The sequence below is a fragment of the Siphateles boraxobius genome, unplaced genomic scaffold, assembly GCF_051911475.1.
Source record: "Siphateles boraxobius isolate OS27281-9 unplaced genomic scaffold, OSU_SipBor_1 8, whole genome shotgun sequence".
Taxonomy (NCBI): Eukaryota; Metazoa; Chordata; class Actinopteri; order Cypriniformes; family Leuciscidae; genus Siphateles; species Siphateles boraxobius.
This window is the reverse complement of record NW_027509208.1, coordinates 22,699,366-22,722,669: the sequence shown is the minus strand read 5'-3', so window position 1 is coordinate 22,722,669 and position 23,304 is coordinate 22,699,366. Positions and strand designations below refer to the sequence as shown.

General features: G+C 36.5%; 1 protein-coding gene across 1 annotated transcript in view; it reads left to right on the top strand.

Moving 5' to 3' along the window:
* The window catches only part of ppp2r5a (protein phosphatase 2, regulatory subunit B', alpha isoform), a 41,254-nt gene extending 26,050 nt beyond the window's left edge, over positions 1-15,204 (top strand). The window contains exons 6-13 of the mRNA XM_077220605.1: positions 297-356; positions 586-694; positions 1,989-2,042; positions 8,966-9,016; positions 9,194-9,313; positions 10,375-10,502; positions 12,116-12,217; positions 12,293-15,204. Of these exons, the coding sequence (XP_077076720.1) occupies positions 297-356; positions 586-694; positions 1,989-2,042; positions 8,966-9,016; positions 9,194-9,313; positions 10,375-10,502; positions 12,116-12,217; positions 12,293-12,500 (832 nt within the window). The 3' untranslated portion in view covers positions 12,501-15,204. The remainder of the gene's footprint in view (positions 1-296; positions 357-585; positions 695-1,988; positions 2,043-8,965; positions 9,017-9,193; positions 9,314-10,374; positions 10,503-12,115; positions 12,218-12,292) is intronic.
* Positions 15,205-23,304: the final 8,100 nt, after the last annotated feature.

The following is a 23,304-nucleotide window of genomic DNA, read 5'->3' as shown; positions in this document are numbered from 1 at the left end:
ATTCGGTCGATGCCTAAAAAGTATCGAACTCGATACCCAGCCCTACATGGGAATAAATCACATTTTAAAATATATTCAATTCAAATTGAAATATTTTAAATTGTTATAATATTTGACAGTATTCATTTTCAATGTTTTATGGGTTTTTTTCCCCTTTATGCATTAATGTCTGTGAAGCTTTAATGTAAGAATAAGAATTTTGGATTGTGCATTTAGTAAAGAAATAAATTCTCAATTTACATTTCATATAAAATATGAACATAAAATGTTCATGCATGCACCAATAATTTTCCCAGATACCTCTATGAAACTGAGCACTTTAATGGAGTTGCTGAATTCCTCGAGATTCTGGGCAGGTGAGTTTTGTTTAATTTTCTTTCCTTGCTAATGCAAATGTATTAATTTTCTGTTCACGTAGTTCATCTAATGGAGTAAGTGCAGTCAGAATGCATGCTGGGTAGAAGGTTGTTTGGCTCCAGGTTCAGCCTGAACCTTGTGGCAGCAGCATGTTGGTGTTGACTGGCTTCAGTCATCTAATTTCGGGCCTCCATGTCATCAGTTGTGTCACTGTCTTTGTAATCGCAGTATCATCAATGGCTTCGCTCTGCCGCTGAAAGCTGAACACAAGCAGTTCCTCATGAAGATCCTCATTCCCCTGCACACTGCCAAAGGACTAGCACTGTTTCACGCACAGGTACACAAAGAGTTGGTGCTTGACCCTAAAAAGCCTAAAGCAAATTTCTAAGGCCTAAAAATAATCAAGCGCTTTTATTTAAAACTAAGCATTTAAAGGTGCAATAAGTGACTTCTGAGAAACGCTGTTGAAAGTTATCGTACTGAGGAACACTACACACTAATCAGCAGTAGGGGGCGTGTCCACTCATGATAGGGAGAAGAGAGAGTGAGCAAGAGGGAGATTTAAAGAAAGACTGTAGAAAGAGAAACATTACAACAGAGAAAAGGGCAGAGGTATATCACTGGAAAAAGACCTGAAAAGACCTAAGCAGGAAGACTGGTTGCTTTGTCTCTGCTCAAAACCTGAGTAATGTATCACAGAACCAAGAACTGCTGTTGTTGTAATGTTAGCTCTAGTAACAGTACAGTTTTGAATGTCATTGTTTGTCTGGCTCTGATGTGCTGCTGGCGACTAACAACCAACTCTTTCTTGTATTTACTCTTGTGTACATGTATGTATCATCTCTGCTTTATTTTTCATGAAGCATTATTTTGCGTCGCTTCAGCTATAAGACACATCCACTCTTGCATTTTGTGCTTGTGCATTTTGGGGGCAGAGCAATGAAGGGAGGTTGTGTTTGTTTGGGTTGATTTCAAATGTCAACAGTGTTTCTCGGAAATCGCTTACCGCACCTTTAAATATCATCTTACTAAGACATATTATTGTGAGATATACTGACAACTTATATTTTTTTGCAATTTATAAGCAGTCTAGTCTACTGTTATAAAAAGTCACTTTGAATTACATTACAAGCTACCAGAATTTCAACTCACTTTTTGGCCATATAAATATCAGCATTTGCACCAGATTGCATATTTTTGCTTGTCAACCCAGAATAAAAGCTTCTCCGGAGTAGGTTACCTCTGCGCATTAAGTTACCATGGCGATGAACACCTCTAAAAAACACTTTACATTCTTGAGCCCGAAAAACCAGAGTTATCTCAAACTAATCTTAAACTTATGTAGGTGTCAACTGAAACCAGCCTCATGCAACAGGCCTCTGGTCTAAATTTTCAAAAATCTGAATCTGTGCCCATCATACACTGCATTATTTTCTGTTAAATCTGTCAGCTTCCACTGACCAAAATCTGCAGACTGACTCTGATTTTGGGCAACTAGAATTAATCCCATTTAATTTTCTATTCAGAAGTATGCTCTCTGAAACATAAATCTTTGTCTGGTTGATTGCTTGCACAAACTATCCCTTATTTAGTGTCTATTCACAATCACTGTTGACCTTTTTGTCTTTCAGCTGGCCTACTGTGTGGTTCAGTTCTTAGAAAAGGACCCGACCCTCACTGAAGTGGTACTGCTCACCTCACTCCCACCTTCACCTTCACACCACCTTACTACAACCCCACTAGAGCTCACACATTCAGCACATCTGCATTTATTTCATTCACCAACAATTTGGTTTTCCTGTTTTATTTTGTTGTTGTTTTTTGTTTGTTTTTTGCAGCTACACTCTGGATCCCATCTGACTTTTGTAGGGCAAAAATACAGTGTAGGGTTTGCCATATTGTGCTAAAAAGGAGAAATATTAGGGCTAATATATTAATATTAGGGATTTACATTTTTAAAGCTTTTAAACCCATTTCGGCCGCTTGGACCCGCAATCTCGTTCTTTCGGTCATGAATCATTTCTGTATTTATGCAAAAAAAAGGGAAGGGAAAAAATGGAAACAAAATATTGCAGATTTTTTTTTTTTCAGAATTCAGTGTATAGTATGTGTACAGCGGATACAGCAAATAGTTTGTTTACATTTTAGACAAGTCAAGTTGCAATAGCGAACAGGAGTAGACGGATCCATTCAGAATTACTAAATGCACGACAAATCACAACATTATCCTGAATGTGTGTGGGAACAATGTACTGAAATGTGCCTTTGCATAAATACAATGCGATCAGTGCATCGAGAGTATATATAATCATAATAATAACATCATATATATATATATATTTACGCAGTTTGTATATCATCAATTCAAGGGCAGGATGACGGTTCCACTGAAATTGTTTCAGAGACTCCTGGGGCATATGGCATCTCGAGTTGCTTCATGTGAGACCGCTTCAGCACTGGCTACAGAGCGGATTCTCGAAATGGACATGGCAACGCAGCACACACCGGGTGGCGATCCCACCGGACTGTCGCCAAACCTTACTTTTCTATGGGCTGGAGTTCCCCTAGAGCAAGTTTCCGGGCATGTTGTTGTCTCAACAGATGCCATGTGCAACAGGCATGCTGACTTGGGCTCCTGGACAGGACCATGACTGCAGTGGCACATCAATTGCCTCGAGTTGCTAGCAGTACGGCTGCTTCATATCACTGCTACAAGGAAAGCATTTGCTTGTCTGGATGGATAACACTGCAGCCGTTGTCTCACAAAGGCTATCTCCAAGCTGAGGTTGGCCCACTAGATGGTGAAAGCCATAGTCTTGTTGTATAAGGCTCAAGACCAGGCGTGCCGCCTTGGAGTGAGGGCTCACTCAACTCGAGGTGTTGCCGCACTGCGCCTTGCTGACAGACATTTGTAGAGCTGCGGGCTAGGCGACACCCAACACATTTGCGAGGTTTTTACAATCTCTGTGTAGAGCATTGGTCTTCCCATGTACTGGCTATAAGTAGCTAGTATGTAGGGGAACCCGCTCTGTGTCTCGCTTGCTGCGCCACTCCCCTCCAAGGACGGGATACGAGCACTTATCTGCTCCACAGGTGAGTTCCCCAACTAGTGAACACTGCATGAGTTCCTCCAGCATCCTGGGCAGTCAGACGCTGTGGAGGCATTTGACGCTAGGTCTAACACTCGTGTGTATGCCCAGAATGTCAGCCTCTGTGCTAGACTAGGTGTCCATGTGTTGTAATTAGGGGTGGCATGATCCGCCTTTTTACCTCCGATTATACCTGGGATTCAGTATTGGCCGATACCGAGTACCGATCCAATACTAAAATAATAATTAAAAAAACAGTGCCGAATTACCTAATAAACTGTATCCGTATGCCTCACTGTGGGGAAGAGACTGTGATTATTCTTTTGTTAAAGGCATCAAGCTTGACTTGAACATTAATTTCCTTACTTTGTAAAACAATATACAGACAAAATATATACTATATAATTAAAAGAGATTTCTTATAAAATGAGATTTCTTTTTGTAAGCGCAACTTTTTAATGAAGCAGCAACATATGATAGATTGGACAGAACAACTAAGGCTATCAATAAACTGCCATTGCGCAAAAGTATTGTAAAATGAAAGGCTCCAATTCACAGCAGCAGGAAACACTTATGCGCATCTCGTGCAGAGAATGATGTGTTTGAAGCAACATGGAGTCAAGGCACACAGCGCTTCACATTGAAAAGTTTAAAGCACAAAAGGAAGATATACATTAATTTATTAATTAGTTTAAGCCTTTTAACAGTTTTAAATTTCAGTTAATATTCACGTGAAGAACAATTATATCACTCTCTACTCCAGTGTTGTGATCTAACAGTTTCATCGTGTTGACTGTCGTAACCAAGCACAACGCGCTGTTTGAATGCTGAATGAAGAATGACTGACAGCCGCAGCGGAGGGAAGCACTTGGGTTAAGATTAATTTAACGACTTAAATCTGTACCTCACATTAAACTATATGTAATGGCTTCAGAAAACTTGGAATATAGTACACAAAAACATTATGGTGCTCTTTAATGTTTTTGTGCCTTTTGTATTGTATAACAGTAACATACGCACAATATCGAATTGGATGGTCTCGTCTGGCCGATACCCGATCCAGCAAATATTGGAAGTATCGGAGCAATACCGATACTGATTATCGGATCGGCGCACCCCTAGTACTAATTCCCCTACGGGTGATCCCACATGACCCCCCATTTCTCCACTGTACAGCTTCCCTGTTGGCGAGCCGATGTTTTTCCCTTGGCAGAGCCCACCTTGCTGTCTCTGCTCGGTATTGACTTCACCCTACCTAGGCTGACCCTAGCTTCACCCTAGTTGACTTTCAATTGACCCTTCACAAGGAGTTTGATTGACAGGCGATCTGACCAGTCAGGAGAGATAGTTGATTAACGTTGGAGGATTTGAACTTGAAAAACAAAGTGTACTGACGTATTTCCACGGTTAAATAACATTCCTTCATATGTTCATTCATGTTTATTTGATGCTATAAATTAACTAGAAGGAAGAGATGATCGATTCACGAGCAGCTTTAAATGAGGCGCTACTGCGATCGGTCAGACACATTAAAGAGCCACAAAACGGTATTTATAGTTTAAAAATAACCATATTTTTAAGTTGAGACTTTGTTTCATATCAAAAGTAACCTGGTCTGTCCTGTCTGTCAGCGTGTTGTCAGTGTCCTCTCTGCTCCGCGATGTATTTTTCACAGCGTGAGAACATGGTGTGTGTCGTGAGAGCACCATAGCTTGTCGGACATAGCAACAGTAACTAAAGGGGGCGGGTCTTTGCGAACGGTCAATTGTTGCTGCCATCAATCTGGGAAGGGTTAGACGCCATTTCCAAACAATTTGAAGTCCATTCTGCAGTAAGGAAGATTATTCACAAGTGGAAAACATTCAAGACAGTTGCCAGTCTTCCCAGGAATGGACGTCCTAGCAAATACACCCCAAGATCAGACAAAACACCCAAGAACTACACCTCAGACACGCCTCAGTTAACATGTTAAATGTCAAAGTTCTGGGCAGTAACATTAGAAAAAGACGGGACAAGTATGGCTTGTTTGGAAGGGTTGCCAAGAGAAAGCTGCTTCTCTCTAAAAAGAACACAGCAGCACGGCTTAGTAACGGCATCTTGCAAAGTTGCATTTGAACAAACCATACGACTTCTGGAACAATGTCCTTTAGACCGATAAGACCAATGTCCTTTAGACAGATAAGACCAAAGTGGAGATGTTTGGCCAAAATGCACAGTGCCACGTTTGGCGAAAACCAAACATAGCATATCAGCACAATCACCTCATACCATCTGTCCATCGTACTGATTGAGGGTTGATGATTTTTGGCTTGTTTTGCAGCCACAGGGCCTGGGCACATTGTAGTCATCTAGATTGGTCCTATGGCAGCCTCTGATAGAACGGGTGAAGGTCTCTGCGTGTTACTGTCTTTCGGCATGGCAAAGTAATTTTATTCCATTTAAGCTATTATCTGACTCTGATATCTGACTCCCATTTTATCACGACCTCGAATTTAAGTTAGATTGCAAATTGGTTATTGGTCAATTATATAATAGTTTAGCAATACATTTGATTGTTCTATTTAACTCTTTACTTATATTTTACCCATTCATTTTAGGAAGCTATGTCGCTCAGAGGTCCTCACGCATTGTTTAACTTGGGTCTCACAATCACAATCTCGACAGCTTTGGTAACTAAACAGAGGTAATTGCTATATACCTGAGATTGGTCGCATTCACGCGTACACAATCAAAGATACTTTGGTATAGCCCCCGTGATTGCATACACCTGAAATTAAATTAACGTTTACTTCAGTAGAGGTATGGCCACTACTACAGATATAAGTCAACCAACTTTACTTGTCTTATAATAGCTTTGGATTGGCCATGCCATGATTTCCCACGTACACTTATCTAAAGTAACATTAAATTAAAACCCAGGTAAGACACACACAGATTCAGGTTGTGAATTTCCAAATGGAAATTCACGTGTTGTCTTTGCAAAACACGTACACTTGAATTGGTTCCAAATATTAGTTGTCACTAATCTGATGCAAAACTTGCGATAACATACCAATCCCTTTAATCTACTTGGGAAAACAATTTTCGGAGTCAGTCGGAATAAAATCAAATGTGACAATTTATTATGTAAGGTAAATGTATCATGCCAATTTCTTAATCAGTTCAAAGATAATAAATACAAAACATCAAATGCTCTGGAATAAAGAGAGAAGATGCAAACCTGACATTATAAAATACATACTAATTTTAAAAAACCGCCCTGAGCCTCTTGTTGCATTTCTTTAAATAAACAGCAACTTCTTTCACATGGAAACATTTGCTAACAATGGGAATATGCATTCAGAGTTTACACCTTTCTGGGAGCAGAATGCCATTTGACCGGAGGACCCACCCCTCATCTATGTGCAAGTTATATCTAAACTCTTAAGAACTTAATTACCTTTTGATTTACTTCTTGGGTAATGAGACATGTGTACCAGTCGTATTTATGATAATTATTATTCACACTAAACCATATAGATTTTTGGGTGAATATCTGGTGATCTCAGCGTGAGAGAGAGACAACATGGGGGAGGTGACTGACTCAAGAGAGAGTCAAATGTTAATTTCCAGGAAGGTCCTTTGTCTTCTCGGGTGGTCGTTCCTCAACCAGACTGTCCGGCATTTCTCAATTCTTACAAGTTGATCATGTCCTCCTCTGTATACCTAAGTTTTCTTGAGTTAAATGTGAGGCCATCTGTCCAACAACTAAAGCTTGGCTGATATTGGGCCATGCAACTATGATTCCAAGCACACCAGCAAATCTACAACAGAATGGCTGAAAATTGTTATTTTTAAATAAATAATTACACGGTGTAATCATTTGATGTTGTTGTTCTGGGATTGTATTTACCTAATTTTAGGACCTGTTAACGACCAGATTTCTTTTTATTTTTCTGATACGTAAAACCATAAAATTCTAAAGGGTGTCCTTTCTTATTCACATGACTTTGTGTGTGTGTGTGTGTGTGTTGCATTATATTACAGTAGATGTTTGGCCAGTGAGGGTATAATTCATATGGAGTGTGCTACTAATTTGACTTCCAGTCCTGTGCTTATTATAGAGAAAATTGAGTATCTATGAATGGAATATTGAGTATCTTGAAGTTAAGTATTTTGAGGGCACAATGATGATAGTTTATAAAGGACTGCCTGAGGGATTTAAATGTTTAAAGTTTGCCAGATATTAAAGAGCTAGGTTATAGGAGCCTCGGAGCAGGTACTCATCCCACACTTCCTCAGACACCATAGAGTAAGAAGATGCTGAGGGGCTTCTGGAGATTTGGCTAGGTGTTTGGTTTTCGAGCCATCTGCATTGCCATGGAGTGTGTTTCTCAGCCATTGTGATTGTTCAACCAAACACAGCAGCAGCCGTATAGTGACCTGATTCTGAGGACGTGGTGGAGACCACAGAGAAGCTCCCGTCTTCATGAGTGTAGATGAGAGCTCATTACCACTTGTGTTCGCCCGTAAGCAACAATTAACTCATGGTTGTGCACTGGCATAAAACCCCCAACTTAGAGGGTGGTTATGTTGAAAGCAGAGCAATAAATGATATGGTATGATGAATGATTTTCATATTTCTAGGTTTGGAAACCACAAGTAAACAGCAGGGAAAATGGCACAGCTGATCCTTATGGGATGTTTGTGTGATGCAATAAAAAAATAACACCGCATCTGTCTGTCGGGTACTAGAAGTAGATGAAATGACCAAAATTTTCATCGGTAGTTTGCATGATTTTCCTAAAAAGGAATAATGAGAAAAGGATTCTGCCAATCGGAAGACAGAAAGGTGCCAAATTTACTGTTATATAATCGAAAGCTAAGTAACCACTTATACAAGGCAGTCAGTTTTGGTCAACACTAATAAACAACTGAATGTCACAAAATACCAAATTGTAAAATAGCTAGCTAACAAAATAGACAAGAAAATAATCATAATAATCATCACCCCTTGTAATTGAAGTGATATACCATAATAATAATAAAAATATATACAATTTATTATTATATAATTTCTTTTTATATATTTTTTTTTCCTTTACGCTTTACTTTTTGGTTGATTTGTAAGAAAAGATTTTTAATGAAGTGAGGTCCAATTTAGTTTGACTTATTTTTTAAATTCATTTCAAAGATAAACTTTAAAAACTTTTATAAATTGTTTTTATTTGTTTATATATAGTTCCATTTTTTTCTTTTTTTTTCTATTTATCACTTGTTTTTCGGCATGATTATACATGCATGCATATATATATATATATATATATATATATATATATATATATACACACACACATATATATATATATATATATACACACACACACATACAAACATACATATATATATATATATACACACACACATATATATATATATATATAAATAACATTTTCTTTGTGTGTGTTTGTAATATTTGTTTTCTAACGCATATTCATTAGGATTGCTAAATTTATTAGGTGTTTTCTGTTTTCTCTTAGGTGGTTCGTGGCCTTCTGAAATTTTGGCCCAAGACATGTAGTCAGAAAGAGGTAAGCCCATCTGATTACTGACTTGATAACAGTTATTACAAACAACCATTATATTGGCACAGTTGTGCATTCATTACTATTATCTTTTTTTTTTTTTTTCACTTTTTCTGTGTATGTTTGCCGAATTACATGTCTGATGAGTTCCTGGGTTCTGTCTCTCTGCTTTGATTTATTTAGGTCATGTTTCTAGGGGAAATCGAAGAGATTCTGGATGTTATTGAACCCACTCAGTTCAAGAAGATTCAGGAGCCTTTATTTAAGCAAATCTCTAAATGTGTAGCCAGCCCTCATTTTCAGGTATAGTGTAAGATTGTGGTCACTGTCTGTCAGCTGACCTGTCCAATTTCATCACACTAAGTAGGGAAAAACGGCAGATTACAAATGCTATTTGCTGTAACATTACTTTTTAAAGGTTTGGGGTTGGTAAGGTTTCTCTTGAGGCTGGAATACACTATAAGACTTTTAAAATCGAACATATTTAGAAAAAAACTAGACCTCATACACTTGCCAACATTGTAAATAGGTACAGGGGAAAAACTGGGCATCATACATCACACACTACCAGACATTCAAGTCATTATACGAACAAAACAAACTCAAGCAAAAACGCGTGCTTTATTGCTAGGAGACACATGACAAATGAAACGATATAGCTGTTTCATTTCGAAGGCTGCGTCCTCCGGTGGTCGCATTTGTCAGCTGCATACATTATAAAGGATGTCTTATTTCAGAACAGTAACCAAACTAAAAAATGAACATTGTTCTTGAAGTGTAAATTGTTATTTCTTAATCACTTGGGAACTTAGTGGTCAGTTCACTGAAATGAAGCAGTCTCAATGACGTATGTGGCCAACAAATGTGACGCAGAAATTCAAAATGAGACACTGTTTATGTGTTCTAAAATCGGCTCAAAATATCAAACAGCGCTGACTTTCGACAACTTGTCCAGACTGTAAATCTGGACTAAAGTCGTGTAGTGTATTCCAGACTTTATTTGATCAAAAATACAGTAAAAATTGTCACATTATCATTAAGAAAAAACATTCTAAGAAACATTTATCAATGTTGAAAATAGGTTTTTTGTTTTTTTAACTGCTTTTTTGTGTGAAAACCATGTGGAAACCATTTTCAGGATTATTTGATGATGAATAGAAAGTTCAAAAGAACAGTATTTATTTTAAATATAAATCTTTTGCAACATTATAAAAGTCTTGACCGTCACTTTTGATCAATTTAATGTGTCCTTAATAAAAGTAATAATTTCTTTCAATCTAACTGACCCTAATCTTTTGACTGCTGTACATTTTCTACACATGTTATTGGCTCTCATTATTAATCTGGCTGTTTGGTATTTGCAGGTAGCAGAACGAGCACTATACTTCTGGAACAATGAATACATTTTGAGTCTAATCGAGGAGAATAATGCCAAAATCCTTCCCATCATGTTTGTAAACTTGTACCGGATCTCCAAAGAACACTGGAACCCGTAGGTTTTGGATTTTTTAAAATTGATCTTTGCTGTTGTGATTATACATTTGATCCCAATCTGTGCCAGTGTTCAAAAGGAAATATATAATGGATAAAAAGGAATAATTCAGCCAAAAATAAAAATAGTAACACTTTGCAATGAACAAAGAGCAATTCATTTGTTACTGTATTTATTAATGTTTGTTAGTTAATATTAATAAATACTGTCAATGTTAGTTGATAAAAAAATACAACTGTTAGTATCAGCTCAGGCCCATTAAATAATATTAACAAATACAGCTTTTGTTTTTAAAAATGTATTAGGAAATATTATTAACATTAACTGAGATTAATATATGCTTTAGAAATGATTTGTTAACTATTGTTAAGTGTTACCATGAAAACTGTATCATCGTTTATTTACCTTGTTATTCCAAACCCAAACTAACAGTCTTTTTTTCTGCTGAACAGAAATTATATAATAGTTCATAAGTTTGGGGTGGATATGTTTTTATATTTTTAAAATAACTAATAACATAGGCTGCATTTATTTAAATAAAAGAGAAGTTAAAACAGCCAAATCTGAAATATTATTCAGATGTTAAATTATTTTCTATATGCTTTTAAAAATGTCATTTTTTCCTGTGATCAAAGCTGAATTTTCAGCATCATTTCCTCCCGTCATCAGTGACACATGATCTTCAGAAATAATTTTAATATGCTGATTTGATACTCAAGAAAAAAACATTTTTTTGTGGAAAATATCTATATTTTTTTGTGATTCTTTGATTAATTAAAGGTGCAGTGTGTGATTTTTAGCGACATCTAGTGGTGAGGTTACGAATTGCAACCAACAAAGGTTTCGGTGGCCGACAGGAATACATGTCATCGACAGCAGAGAGTAGCTAGTTCAGCAATGAGGTTTCTTTACAAGGATAAATGAAGAAATTATGTTTACTTAATTATTCAGTAAAACTATGTTATTGCGAATATGATTGTTACTTGTTCATCATTGTGTCAGTGTTTTATTCGCTGAACTAAGCTTGCTTCCTTGCACGAAGAGCAACATAGTAACGAAACCCATTTGTTCATATAGGGCTACTGTAGAAACATGTCGGCGCATTTCAATGCAAGGGAACCCGCGGTGTATGTAGATAGAAACTGCTCATTCTAAGGTAATACAGATATAACGGTTCATTAAGTAAAGTCTTTATACACTACTGAAAACTTATTTTTCAAGGTAGTGACGAACCGCGCTGTGTGTTCGCTGTCGGCTATGGTAGAAACATGACGACATATGTCGACCTCCATAGAAGGGGGTGCCCTTATGGAGATATAAATGTCTCATTCTAAGGTTCATTATGCAAGGTCTTTATACACCACTGAAAACATAGTTATGGATCTTATATTGCATTTCTGTCAATAGGTCCTCAGAAATATTACACACTGCACCTTTAAAAGTTCAAATGAACAGCATGTTGTAACATTGTAAATGTCTTTTCTAAATAAAACGAGAGATTTTATTTGCTTAATTTACTATGAAAGTCTTTAAATGGTTGGAATCTTAAAGTCTGACGATTAAGAAATGACACGCAGGCTTGTTGTAAACTCTTTTTCTCGACATTGTCTCAGGACGATCGTGGCCCTGGTGTACAATGTATTAAAAACACTGATGGAGATGAACAGCAAACTGTTTGACGAACTGACAGCCTCATACAAATCTGACAGACAGCGGTAAGAATACACCTTTACTCTTTGCATTTGGTTAAAGATGACACTGCTCATGATTGCCATCACTTCTGTCCTCAGAGAGAAGAAGAAAGAGCAGGAACGTGAGGAACTGTGGAGGAAGCTGGATGAACTAAGACTGCAGGAAACATCAGCAATCCAGAATAACAGGCATGAGATGCAGTTCACCTACAGCAACAAAAACAACAACAACAACCTTCATGATAAGGATGAAAACACAGCGGCAGCCATTACTGACAGAAGTGAGAGCGACACCTGGGCCGAATGACACCGCCCTCTTTCTTTTTATCTTGCTTTACTCAGTATTTTGCTGGTCTACAAATGTAAACCAATCTAGAGTGCAGTAAAGGATATGGACCTTGAGCAATAATCGACATTTTTAAACGAGAACCTTTTTTTCTGAAAGCGTATGTAAACTAAATCAAAATGCTATTTTCTCCTGGTAAATGATAATATATTTTATGTATGTAAGTCTATTTTGGATGTAAAGTGCGGTTATAGTAAATTATCATTTTTTGTCTAATCAAAGATGTAAAATTTTCACCACACTTCAAAAAAAAAAAATTCTTAAATGTACACTATGTAACTTTTGGCACTCTAGCGGTTAAAAAACAAAACTGCAAGCATTTTGTGGATGAACATTGTTTTGGTTGTGATTCGGCTCTGCGTGACTGTACGGATGAATATGGTTATTATACTGCTCATAAAACATTCACTACTAGGGTTAAGAGATTTAACCAGTTTACAACCCGAATTCTGGAAAAGTTGGGACGTTTTTTAAATTTGAATAAAATCAAAACTAAAAGACTTTCAAATCACATGAGCCAATATTTTATTCACAGTAGAACATTGATAACATAACAAATGTTTAAACGGAGAAATTTTTCACTTTTATCCACTAAATGAGCTCTTTTCAAATTTGATGCCTGCTACAGGTCTCAAAAAAGTTGGGACGGGGGCATATTTACCATGGTGTAACATCTCTTCTTTTCAAAAAAGTTTGAAGACGTCTGGGCATCGAGTTTGAGTATCTGGAGTTTTGGTGTTGGAATTTGGTCCCATTCTTGCCTAATATAGGTTTCCAGCTGCTGAAGTGTTCGTGGTCATCTGACGAATTTTTCGTTTAATGATGCGCCAAATGTTCTCTATAGGTGAAAGATCTGGAATGCAGGCAGGCCAATTCAGCACCCGGACTCTTCTACGACGTAGCCATGCTGTTGTAATAGCTGCTGTATGTGGTTTTGCAGTGTCCTGCTGAAATACACAAAGCCTTCCCTGAAATAGACATTGTCTGGAGGGGAGCATATATTGCTCTAAAACCTTTATATACCTTTCAGCATTCATAGTGCCTTTCAAAACATGCAAGCTGCCCATACAGTATGCACATATGCACCCCCATACTTTCAGAGATGCTGGTTTTTGAACTGAACGCTGATAACACGATGGAAGGTCTCCCTCATCTTTTGCCCAGAGGACATGTCGTCCGTGATTTCCAAAAAGAATGTAAAATTGACTCGTCGGACCATAGAACACTTTTCCACTTTGAAATAGTCCATTTTAAATGAGCCTTGGCCCACAGGACACGACGGCGCTTCTGGACCATGTTCACATATGGCTTCCTTTTTGCATGATAGAGCTTTAGTAGGAGTAGTAGCTTTTATAGCTAATCGTTACAGACCTGATGTCAATTAACTTAATTTGTTGCTAGATGTTCTCCCAGCTGAATCTTTTCCAAATCTCTTGCTTTTTCAGCCATTAGTTGCCCCACGTGCCAACTTTTTTGAGACCTGTAGCAGGCATCAAATTTGAAATGAGCTCATTTAGTGAATAAAAGTGTCAAATTTCTCCGTTTAAACATGTGTTATGTTATCAATGTTCTATTGTGAATAAAATAATGGCTCATGTGATTTGAAAGTCTTTTAGTTTTCATTTTATTCAAATTTAAAAAAACGTCCCAACTTTTCCGGAATTCGGGTTGTAGATGGAAAGGATCTCAAGCTGACTAGCTGAAGATGTTACTGTAGTTTTACCCATTAATTGACATGGTAGTTTCTTTAAAATAAATTCCAGCACAGCGCTAATACAACCATGATGAAATGACCATTCACAATAGATAATGCTTACAATCAACTCGGTTAAAGAGCTACATATGGCAATTTATCTGTTCAATTAAACGCCTTACTCGCCTGTTGAGTAATTAAAACAGCATCTCTGCGTCGCTTTAACAACTTTTCAAATCTCTCAGTTCTCGCCTTCAAAAAGCCCAGCCAATGTTGATTCTTGTTTTATTACGAGCTTGGTCTCTTTTTGCCAACAGACTCTCCTCTGTTCGGCATTTTTTTTTTTTTTTTAACAGAGGTTGGAGAGTTATCTTCTACATGTCAGCCTTTCTCAACTAACCTCTGCCACTCTCACACCAGACACACGTCAAACTATCTGGAGCAACTTTTCTCTATTTGCGGATCTGACGAGAAGCACGGGCGCGTGACGCATGTATGCAAGTTTCCACAAAAAACATCTTATAATACCTTATAATAGACTTGCCATAGTGAATCAGGCTAAGACAAACAAAAGCGTTTTGGAAGAGGGATTCATGATGTATTGACTCTATTTACACGTTGTTGATTTTGGGAAAAAAAAAGTTACGTAGTTTACCTTTATGGTGTGGTCATATTTACACGAAAATTCACTCATTTCAATAGGAATTGGAAATTTTGTGTGAGGACAAAAGATTTCTCAACAGATTTCATAATGATTTCAAGTTGGTCATGTGGATTTGCCAGGTTTGCCAACAGAAAGCTGCTTGGTTTTAAAAATGTCTTCATGCATCGCTACAATATTGACCATAGACAATGGACCTTTTTTGCCGATGAAATTTCGCTAATGTGACTGCTCTTTAAATCAGTACTTTTGTCTTGTTTTTAAATGTACAGAAAAAGCAAAAGTGTATACTATATTAATCAAAATAAAAATAATTTAAGAAAAATATAATACTATTTGTTATATTATTAGTGAATATATCTTGAATTAATTCACTTTACAATAAGGTTTCATTTGTTAATCTTGGTTAATCTCATCATTTACTAACACATTTTTAAGATCAAAAATTGCATCTGTTAACATTAGTTAATGCATTGTGAAGAGGTTAATAAATGATGTAAAAATATATTGCTTATTGCTACAATTATTCATGAGACCACAAGGCATAATCAATGCATTACAAATATTTCTGTAATGCAAAAAGGCTTCGAGTAAAGTGTTTCCAATTTATTTTTATTAACATATATTCTCTAAAAACAATGTCATTTGAAGTTTTTACTGGAAAACAAGATAATACTGAAAAAAGAAAATGTTTTGTTTTAGCAGTGAATGCTGTATTTAGAAACATGAGCAAGCTTTAAAATTAAATGTCTTTAGTTTTTTAATGGTTTCAAATGAAAAAAGAAGAAGAAAGAAATTGTGTGAGTATGAAATTTGTTACGATAAATGTGACCTGAGCTGAATATTAATGTTTGATGCATGTAGCTCACATGATACACAGGTTATACTCCTTGGAAGTGTCAAAAATTAGCCTTAGCAATGCAAAAAGTGAAACTCTTGCTATTTAAGGAAGCACAAATGTAGTGACCCTGGTCAGAAAACCCTGTCCATGTGTGAGAACATTCATTGTTTATTACGGTTCAAGCTGAATCTGCCTGATGCATGAAATCTGCATCTGTTGATCATCTTTTCTTATTCATTTTGTGGATGTTTCATTTGTTTTCCTCATAATACCAGCCTTTGCATTATACATGCAACATCTTTAAATCCTACATTTCAAAAAACAACAAAAAAAAAACTATTCGTGTTCTGTATCACGTTAGTCCACTGGCTATGCATTTTTCACATTGGGATTAAAACAAGCAGATACTAGTTCTAACTTACCTCAGGGATAACTAACACTCCCCACATATAATAAAAATGATGACAAGGTTTTATTTTTTTGTAGTTTTATTTTTTCAAAATTGAATAATTCCTAATATTTAAAGAACCTATAGATAAACAATATTATTAATGAGACTCACTAACATTCTAACGCATTCTCATCCTTTGGCGTCATATGTGACGCCTTATGACAAAACGGCGAAATACTACGCACATGGCACCCTTTATCGTCAATATAACACGCACTGTGATGGGTAGGTTTAGGTGTGGGGTAGGGTCTGCGTCTCATATTCACGCTAAAGGATGCCAGTCAACTTTATGACGCCTTGGGTTCGCGTGTTATATTCACGCTAAAGGGTGCCATGTGCGTAGTATTTCGCCGTTTTGTCATATGGCGTCACATATGCCGCCAAAGGATGAGAACGGGCTCAACATTCCATTCAACATTCAAGTTTTTGTTTTACTTCAACAAATTATGGTCTTATTGCTATGCAGTATGATATTACAGGGTCTCATGTTATAAAATAATGGTTTTGGGGGGGGGGGTTGCTGTGAGAATGTGTAAAATAACCTTGTTGTAATGTGCTTTCCTGCATTAAAAAGCCAGGCTGCTGTTTATTTTTACATGTCATATTAGTGGTCTGTATGCATGGAATAACAGTCTCAATCTCTCTTTCTCTCTCCACTCTCTCTATCTCTCTCTCACTCACTCACACACACACTCTCTCTGACTATTTAAAAATATTTAATTATTTTGAATTAATACAGAATTATTAATAAAAAATTAAGAAATTAATAAAATGATTCAATGACTCCCTTATAAAAAACTTCTATTGTTCAATTACTAAATTAATCAGTGTTTTTGAACTAATCTCTTGAGTGAATTATTCAATGACAAATAGATTTGTCACTTATCGCCACCTACTGGTGTAATGATGCAATTTAATTTTGATTTGAAGCATCACCTCACTTTCAAAAGGTGATTTACTCTATTTTGATCGCTACCATAGACATCGGTGTTTATGTACGAACTATAAACTTTTATCCCAGTACTTCTGTGATAGTTTGAATTATTGTAAGACTGAACTAATGATGGGGTTGAAAAGACTGTTTCAAACCTAATCTGCTCCCTCTGGGTCAGAAAGAATTGAAAAATAACAGTAAAGTAAATATTCCATTTAAAATAAATGCTGTTGAAGCTTTCTCTTCATCAACAAATTCTGAAATGTATCACAGTTTCCAAAAAATATCACGCAGCACAACTGTTTTCAACATTGATAATAATTAGAAAGTTTTCTTGAGCATCAAATCATCATTAGAATGATTTCTGAAGGATCATGTGACACTGAAGATGCTGAAATATCTACTTTGATCACAGGAATAAATTACATTTTAAAATACAGTATATTAAAAAAGTTATTTGAATTATAATCGAATTTATAATATATTTTATTTAAAATATATTAGTAAACAGTTCTTTCAAATAAAAATTCTGAATACTGATGTTTTCCTTTATTTCTGATCAAAATACTGCCTTGGTGAGCAGAAGAGACTTCTTTCCCAAACATATTTATTTTAAATCGTTTGAATGTACGAATGTATTATATGATAAAAAAAAATATATATACGATTAGGCCTTCATGGTAAAATGCTAGTTTAAATCTAGCTGCATGACTAAGATAGACATGTTTCACATCTAAAATAGACAATTTCCATATTTTCAGATATAATAAATCCCATTTTTTTCAGTTGTACAAAAGAGGAAAAGGTTTTGCCAAAAAAAGAATTTTTTGTACAGAATATAGTTATAAGAATAAGTAATTTTATAGTTTATAGCTTCATGAAAAGAAAAAAAAAAATTATTTTAAGTTATCTGGTAATTGTTTTGTATGTTGCATTTATTCAAACCAGTAGCCTGTCTTCACTTACGATTCAGTGTAAGCTTATGGGAAATGATATCGTGAGAGCATTTCAAATAATCTTTACATTTGATTGTCTGTGTTGTTCAGTCTTCCTCAATAGTGCAAGGCCTGAAAGGGTTTATGCACGGACTGGAAGAGACTGGCTCTTTTAATGATCTAGGAAGTTATTGTCATGATGGATGATGGAAGCGGTGAGCTGCTTTAATCATGGAGACTTTGAAATAAAGGTCAGTTAGCAGGCGAGAGAGGAATTAATCCCAAATATAGCACGATAAATGTCATCCTCTGGTTACGAGCAGTTCATTTGTTTAATTATATATATATATATATATATATATATATATATATATATATATATATATATATACATGTATATACTGTTGAACTTAAATCAGATTTTTTTCAATGTATTGCGAATGTTTTCTGTCACATATAAAATAGACATGATTTGGATTAACAATTGTAATACTATTATGTTTAATGACCGCATGACTCATAAGCTCATTTTTGTGTTTGTGTGTTTTTGATGGATTGTTGGTAATGGGAATGGATGAAGAGAGACAGTAAGAATTTTAAAGTTGCATTTAGAGCAAATTTGATGGACAAAAGTAGTGGCTACAGTTCTAATATAAGAAAACATAACTTTCTCTGATTTGTTTCAATGTCTTGATCAATTTTGCAAACCCTAAGCATATCTTAAAGGAGTAGTTAACTTTTAAATGAAAATGACCCCATGATTTACTCACCCTCAAGTCATGCTAGGTGTATATGACTTTCTTCTTTCAGATTAATATAATCAGAGTTATATTAAAAAATGTCCTGGCTCTTCTGACCTTTATAATGGCAGTGAATGGCTGTTTCTGTTTTGAAGTCCATAAAAGTGCATATATCCATCATAAAAGGGCATCTATCCATCATAAAAGTGCATGATCCATCATAAAAGTGCTCCACACAGCTCTGGGGGTTAATAAAGGCCTTTTGAAGTGAAGCAGTGCGTTTGTGTAAGAAAAATATCCATATTTAAAACTTTATGAAGTAAAATAATTAGCTTCCGGACCAACGAAAATATGGATTCCACTTAAGTCTAAAGCGCAACTTGTAATGCAAGGTACTGCTGATAGTTACGATACGCCATGATACACTACTACTTCCGATGTCACAAGTTGCGCTAGGCAAGTAGACTGCTTATGGCCGGAAGATAGACTTTTACTTCATAGCGTGTTAAATATTAATGTTTTTCTTACACAAACACATCGGTTCACTTCAGAAAGCCTTTATTAACCGACGGAGCCGCGTGGAGTTCGTTTATGATTGACAGATGCACTTTTATGAGCATGGAGTTTCTCTGCTTTTTGAAATAATACAACGGACAGGTAGTCTGTCACCTAAATTTGATAATGAATGAGTTTGTATGTCCTTCATTATTCTGAAATATAGCTGACTTTCCCAGAACTCAAAACATGCCTAATTTTTTTAAAGAACTGAAATTTGTTTAAAATAGAAAAAACGCATGAATACATCACACACATCAGGCATTGTTTTGTCTAAAATCACTTGAGAACGTGTTCAAATTGCATGAGAAATGTGTCTAATCACTTAATATGATTTGGTACTCTTACATTTCTCATTCCTCCGTGGTTACCCAGTGTAGAGTCTCTGTAAAGACATCTCCAGATGTGTGTTATCTATAATTGTCCAGAAGGTGGCGTCCCAGACTTGCTCGTGTGTGTCCACGTGACGGGCTTTCAGTGAAGGGAAAGCCGCTTTAAGACCATTCTATATAACCATATAGACCATAAGGTAGCCTACTATCGGTTTCGGAAACAATAAAATAATAATGATCCACTGCAGCTGTGACTTGAATGCAGCGCTCAGTCTCAATACTATATTAATCTAGCTACTGCCGTTTTAGGGCCCTAATTTTTCACACTCGTAACAGTGATACAAACTGCTTTAAAAACACATCGAATCTGAAGGTCGACTGGTCACCTCATGGCAGCCAGTGGTGTGGATGAATTCTCCTCCACAATGACTTTTCTAGCTTTGCTTTAGAGACAAATGTAGGCTACGGATCACATTGTTTCATTTTAAAACGTATCTTAGATGCTTTAACTTTTCGTCTCCCCTGCATTTAATGAAATGTTGATTTCACTACTTCATATATCAATAGTGTTGTAATGTGACGAATGTTTTTTTTAAAGTACATATATTCCATGTAGGCTACTCCCTCATTTTATTATGAATTAGTATATGCAATTAGTAAAATTATGTGATTTTTTTTTTATATATTTTTTTTTTGTCATGTTGCTCGGCAGGACATGTCAATGTGTTATGCTATCCTGACACTTTTTAAAAAATGTTAAAGTTATTTTTCGTATTAAACTTAATGTAAGTATTAATGTTAAAAATAAGAACATGTGTTCATTATTTTTATTATTATTATTATTTGTGATTATTAGAAAAACTACCACCAAATTAAAAACATGCGTTCATTAAAAATGTATGTACCTAAATAAAATATTTTATTTACCTCCTTTGGGGTCTTGAGTGTCAAAATATTCAATGATATACTCAAGAGATTGCCAAAAAAAGAATCCCTGAAAAATACATTTATGTATTTCATGGGTCATAATGTGGACAATCACACAATTTCCAGATTTTTCTTGTTTAAAATATTATTGCAAGTAAAGTATATTAACCCCTGGTTTCACAGACAAGGCTGAAGTCTCAAAATAAATTGCATGTTTGAGCTGTTTTAACTGAAAGCAACTTGCACTGAGATATCTTAAAATGTGTCAGAGCCATTGTTTTGTCTCAAGATTCACATCAGTAGGCTAATGTTTTTTTATGGCACATTTATAAAAGGTGCGCTGTGTAATATTTAGGAGGATCTGTTGACATAAATGCAATATCATATACAGTACATAACTTTGTTTTCAGTGGTGTATAAAGACCTTACTTAATGAACTGTTATGTTTTTATTACCTTAGAATGAGCCATTTCTATCCACACACACCGCGGGTCCCCTTATATTGACATGCGCCGACGTGTCTCTGCAGTGGCCCTAAACAGACAAACGCGTTTCGTTACTATGTTGTTCTTCGTGCAAAAAAGCTAGCTAAAGTCAGCGAATAAAACACTGACACAATGATGAACAAGTAACAATCGTATTCACAATAACATAGTTTTACTGAATAATAAAGTAAACATAATTTCTTAATGTATCTTTGTAAAGAAACCTCATTGCTGAACTATCTTTTCCTTTTGGCCACTGTAAATTTTGTTGGTTGCAATTCGTATCCTCACCACTAGATGCCGCTAAAAATCACACACTGCACCTTTAAATGTCCTAATTGATCTAAGGTCTAATCCTGACCCCTAAAGCTGCGTTCACACTACAAGCGACCAAGCGACACGATACCATTCCTTTTCAATGGTGAGCGCGCGACTTCAGGCAACACGTGCGGTCTACCGGTTGGGACGTGTCCTTTGGCTACCGGATGGGACGTGTCTGGCGACGCGACAAAGTTGAGATCTGTTTAACTTTATGCAAATTAAGAGGGACTTTCGGAAGCGACAACCAATAGGAGCGGAGCGCGCATGATCCTTCTCCACATCATTGGATGTCATTCATAAAGGCAACAAGTAGTGGGAACGCCCACTGGCGACCTCATCGCCAGCCACTGGCGACATGCAGCGACAAAGTCGCTTGTAGTGTGAACGGGGCTTAAGCCCTGTCTGTGAAACCAGGCCTTTATTAGATTCACCTTGCTAGTACTAGGTTGCCTTTTTGCCTTCAGAACTGCCTTAATTCTTCGTGTCATGGATTCAGCAAGCTCAGAGTTTCTGATCCATATTGACATGAGAGCATCACACTGTTATTGCAGATTTGTTGGCTGCACATCCATGATGTGAAACTCCCGTTACTCCACATCCCAAAGGAGCTTTATTGGACTGAGATCTGGAGACTGTGGAGGCCATTTGAGTTTAGTGAACTTGTTGACATTGACAAGAAATCAGTTTGAGATGATTTCAGCTTTGTGACATATGTATTATCCTGCTGGAAGTAGCCATCGGATGATGGGTTCACTGTGGTCATAAAGAGATGGACATGGTCCGCAAATGTTGTCAGGTAGACTGTGGTGTTGATGATGATGATGATCAACTGGTACTAAGAGGCCCAAAGTGTGGAAAGAAAATCTCCTCCACACCATTACACCACCAGCAGCCTGAACCGTTGATACAAGGCAGGATGGATCCATGATTTCATGTTGTTTTCGTCAAATTCTGACCCGACCATCTGAATGTCACAGCAGAAATCGAGACTCATCAGAGCAGGCATCGTTTTTACAATCTTCCAGTTTTGGTGATCCTGAGTGAATTGTAGCTTCAGTTTCTGTTCTAATCTGACAGGAGTGTCACCGGTGTGTCTTCTGCTGCTGTAGCTCTGCTTCAACTGTTGTGTTTTCAGAGATGCTCTTCTGCAGACCGAGTGGTTATTTGAGTTACTGTTGCCTTTCTATCTGCTCAAACCAGTCTGGCCGTTCACCTCTGACCTCTGACATCATCAAGGCATTTTCACCAGCAGAACTGCTGCTCACTGGATATTTACTTTTTTTCTGACCATTCTCTGTAAACCCGAGAGATGGTTGTGTGTAAAAATCCCAGTAGATCTGCAGTTTCCGAAATGCTCGGACCAGCCCGTCTGGCACCAACAACCATGAGACATTCAAAGTCACTTAAATCTCCTTTCTTCCCCATTCTGATGCTCAGTTTGAACTTCAGCAGATTTTCTTGAACATGTCCAATATATAAAACTGTAATTTTTCTCTTTGGACTGTAATATTCCATGTCATTTCATTTGCCCATTTTATTATATTGTGTAGTATGTTATAGTGCCATATATAGTATAATTAGCAGGCATCTTCTTCTCAGTCTGAAGGACAGTCAGGACCCCTGTGAGTCCACAGACGTCAGACGTTCCCCTCAGAGTTGTTATATTGATGCTCTCCGAAACCCCATTGCTTTCAATTAACCTTTCGCTTTAGACCACTGACGCAAAAGCAAATGAGATGAGAGGATATTTCAATGCTTCATCAAGGTTTGTTTGTAATAAAAAAGTAAAAAAATCCAGCTGGACTGCTTGTAATTCTGATTAACCGCTTAGTCCTGGTAACGTCAATTAAACAAGTCTGTATTTGCTGACTTCATTTGAAAGGCTATACA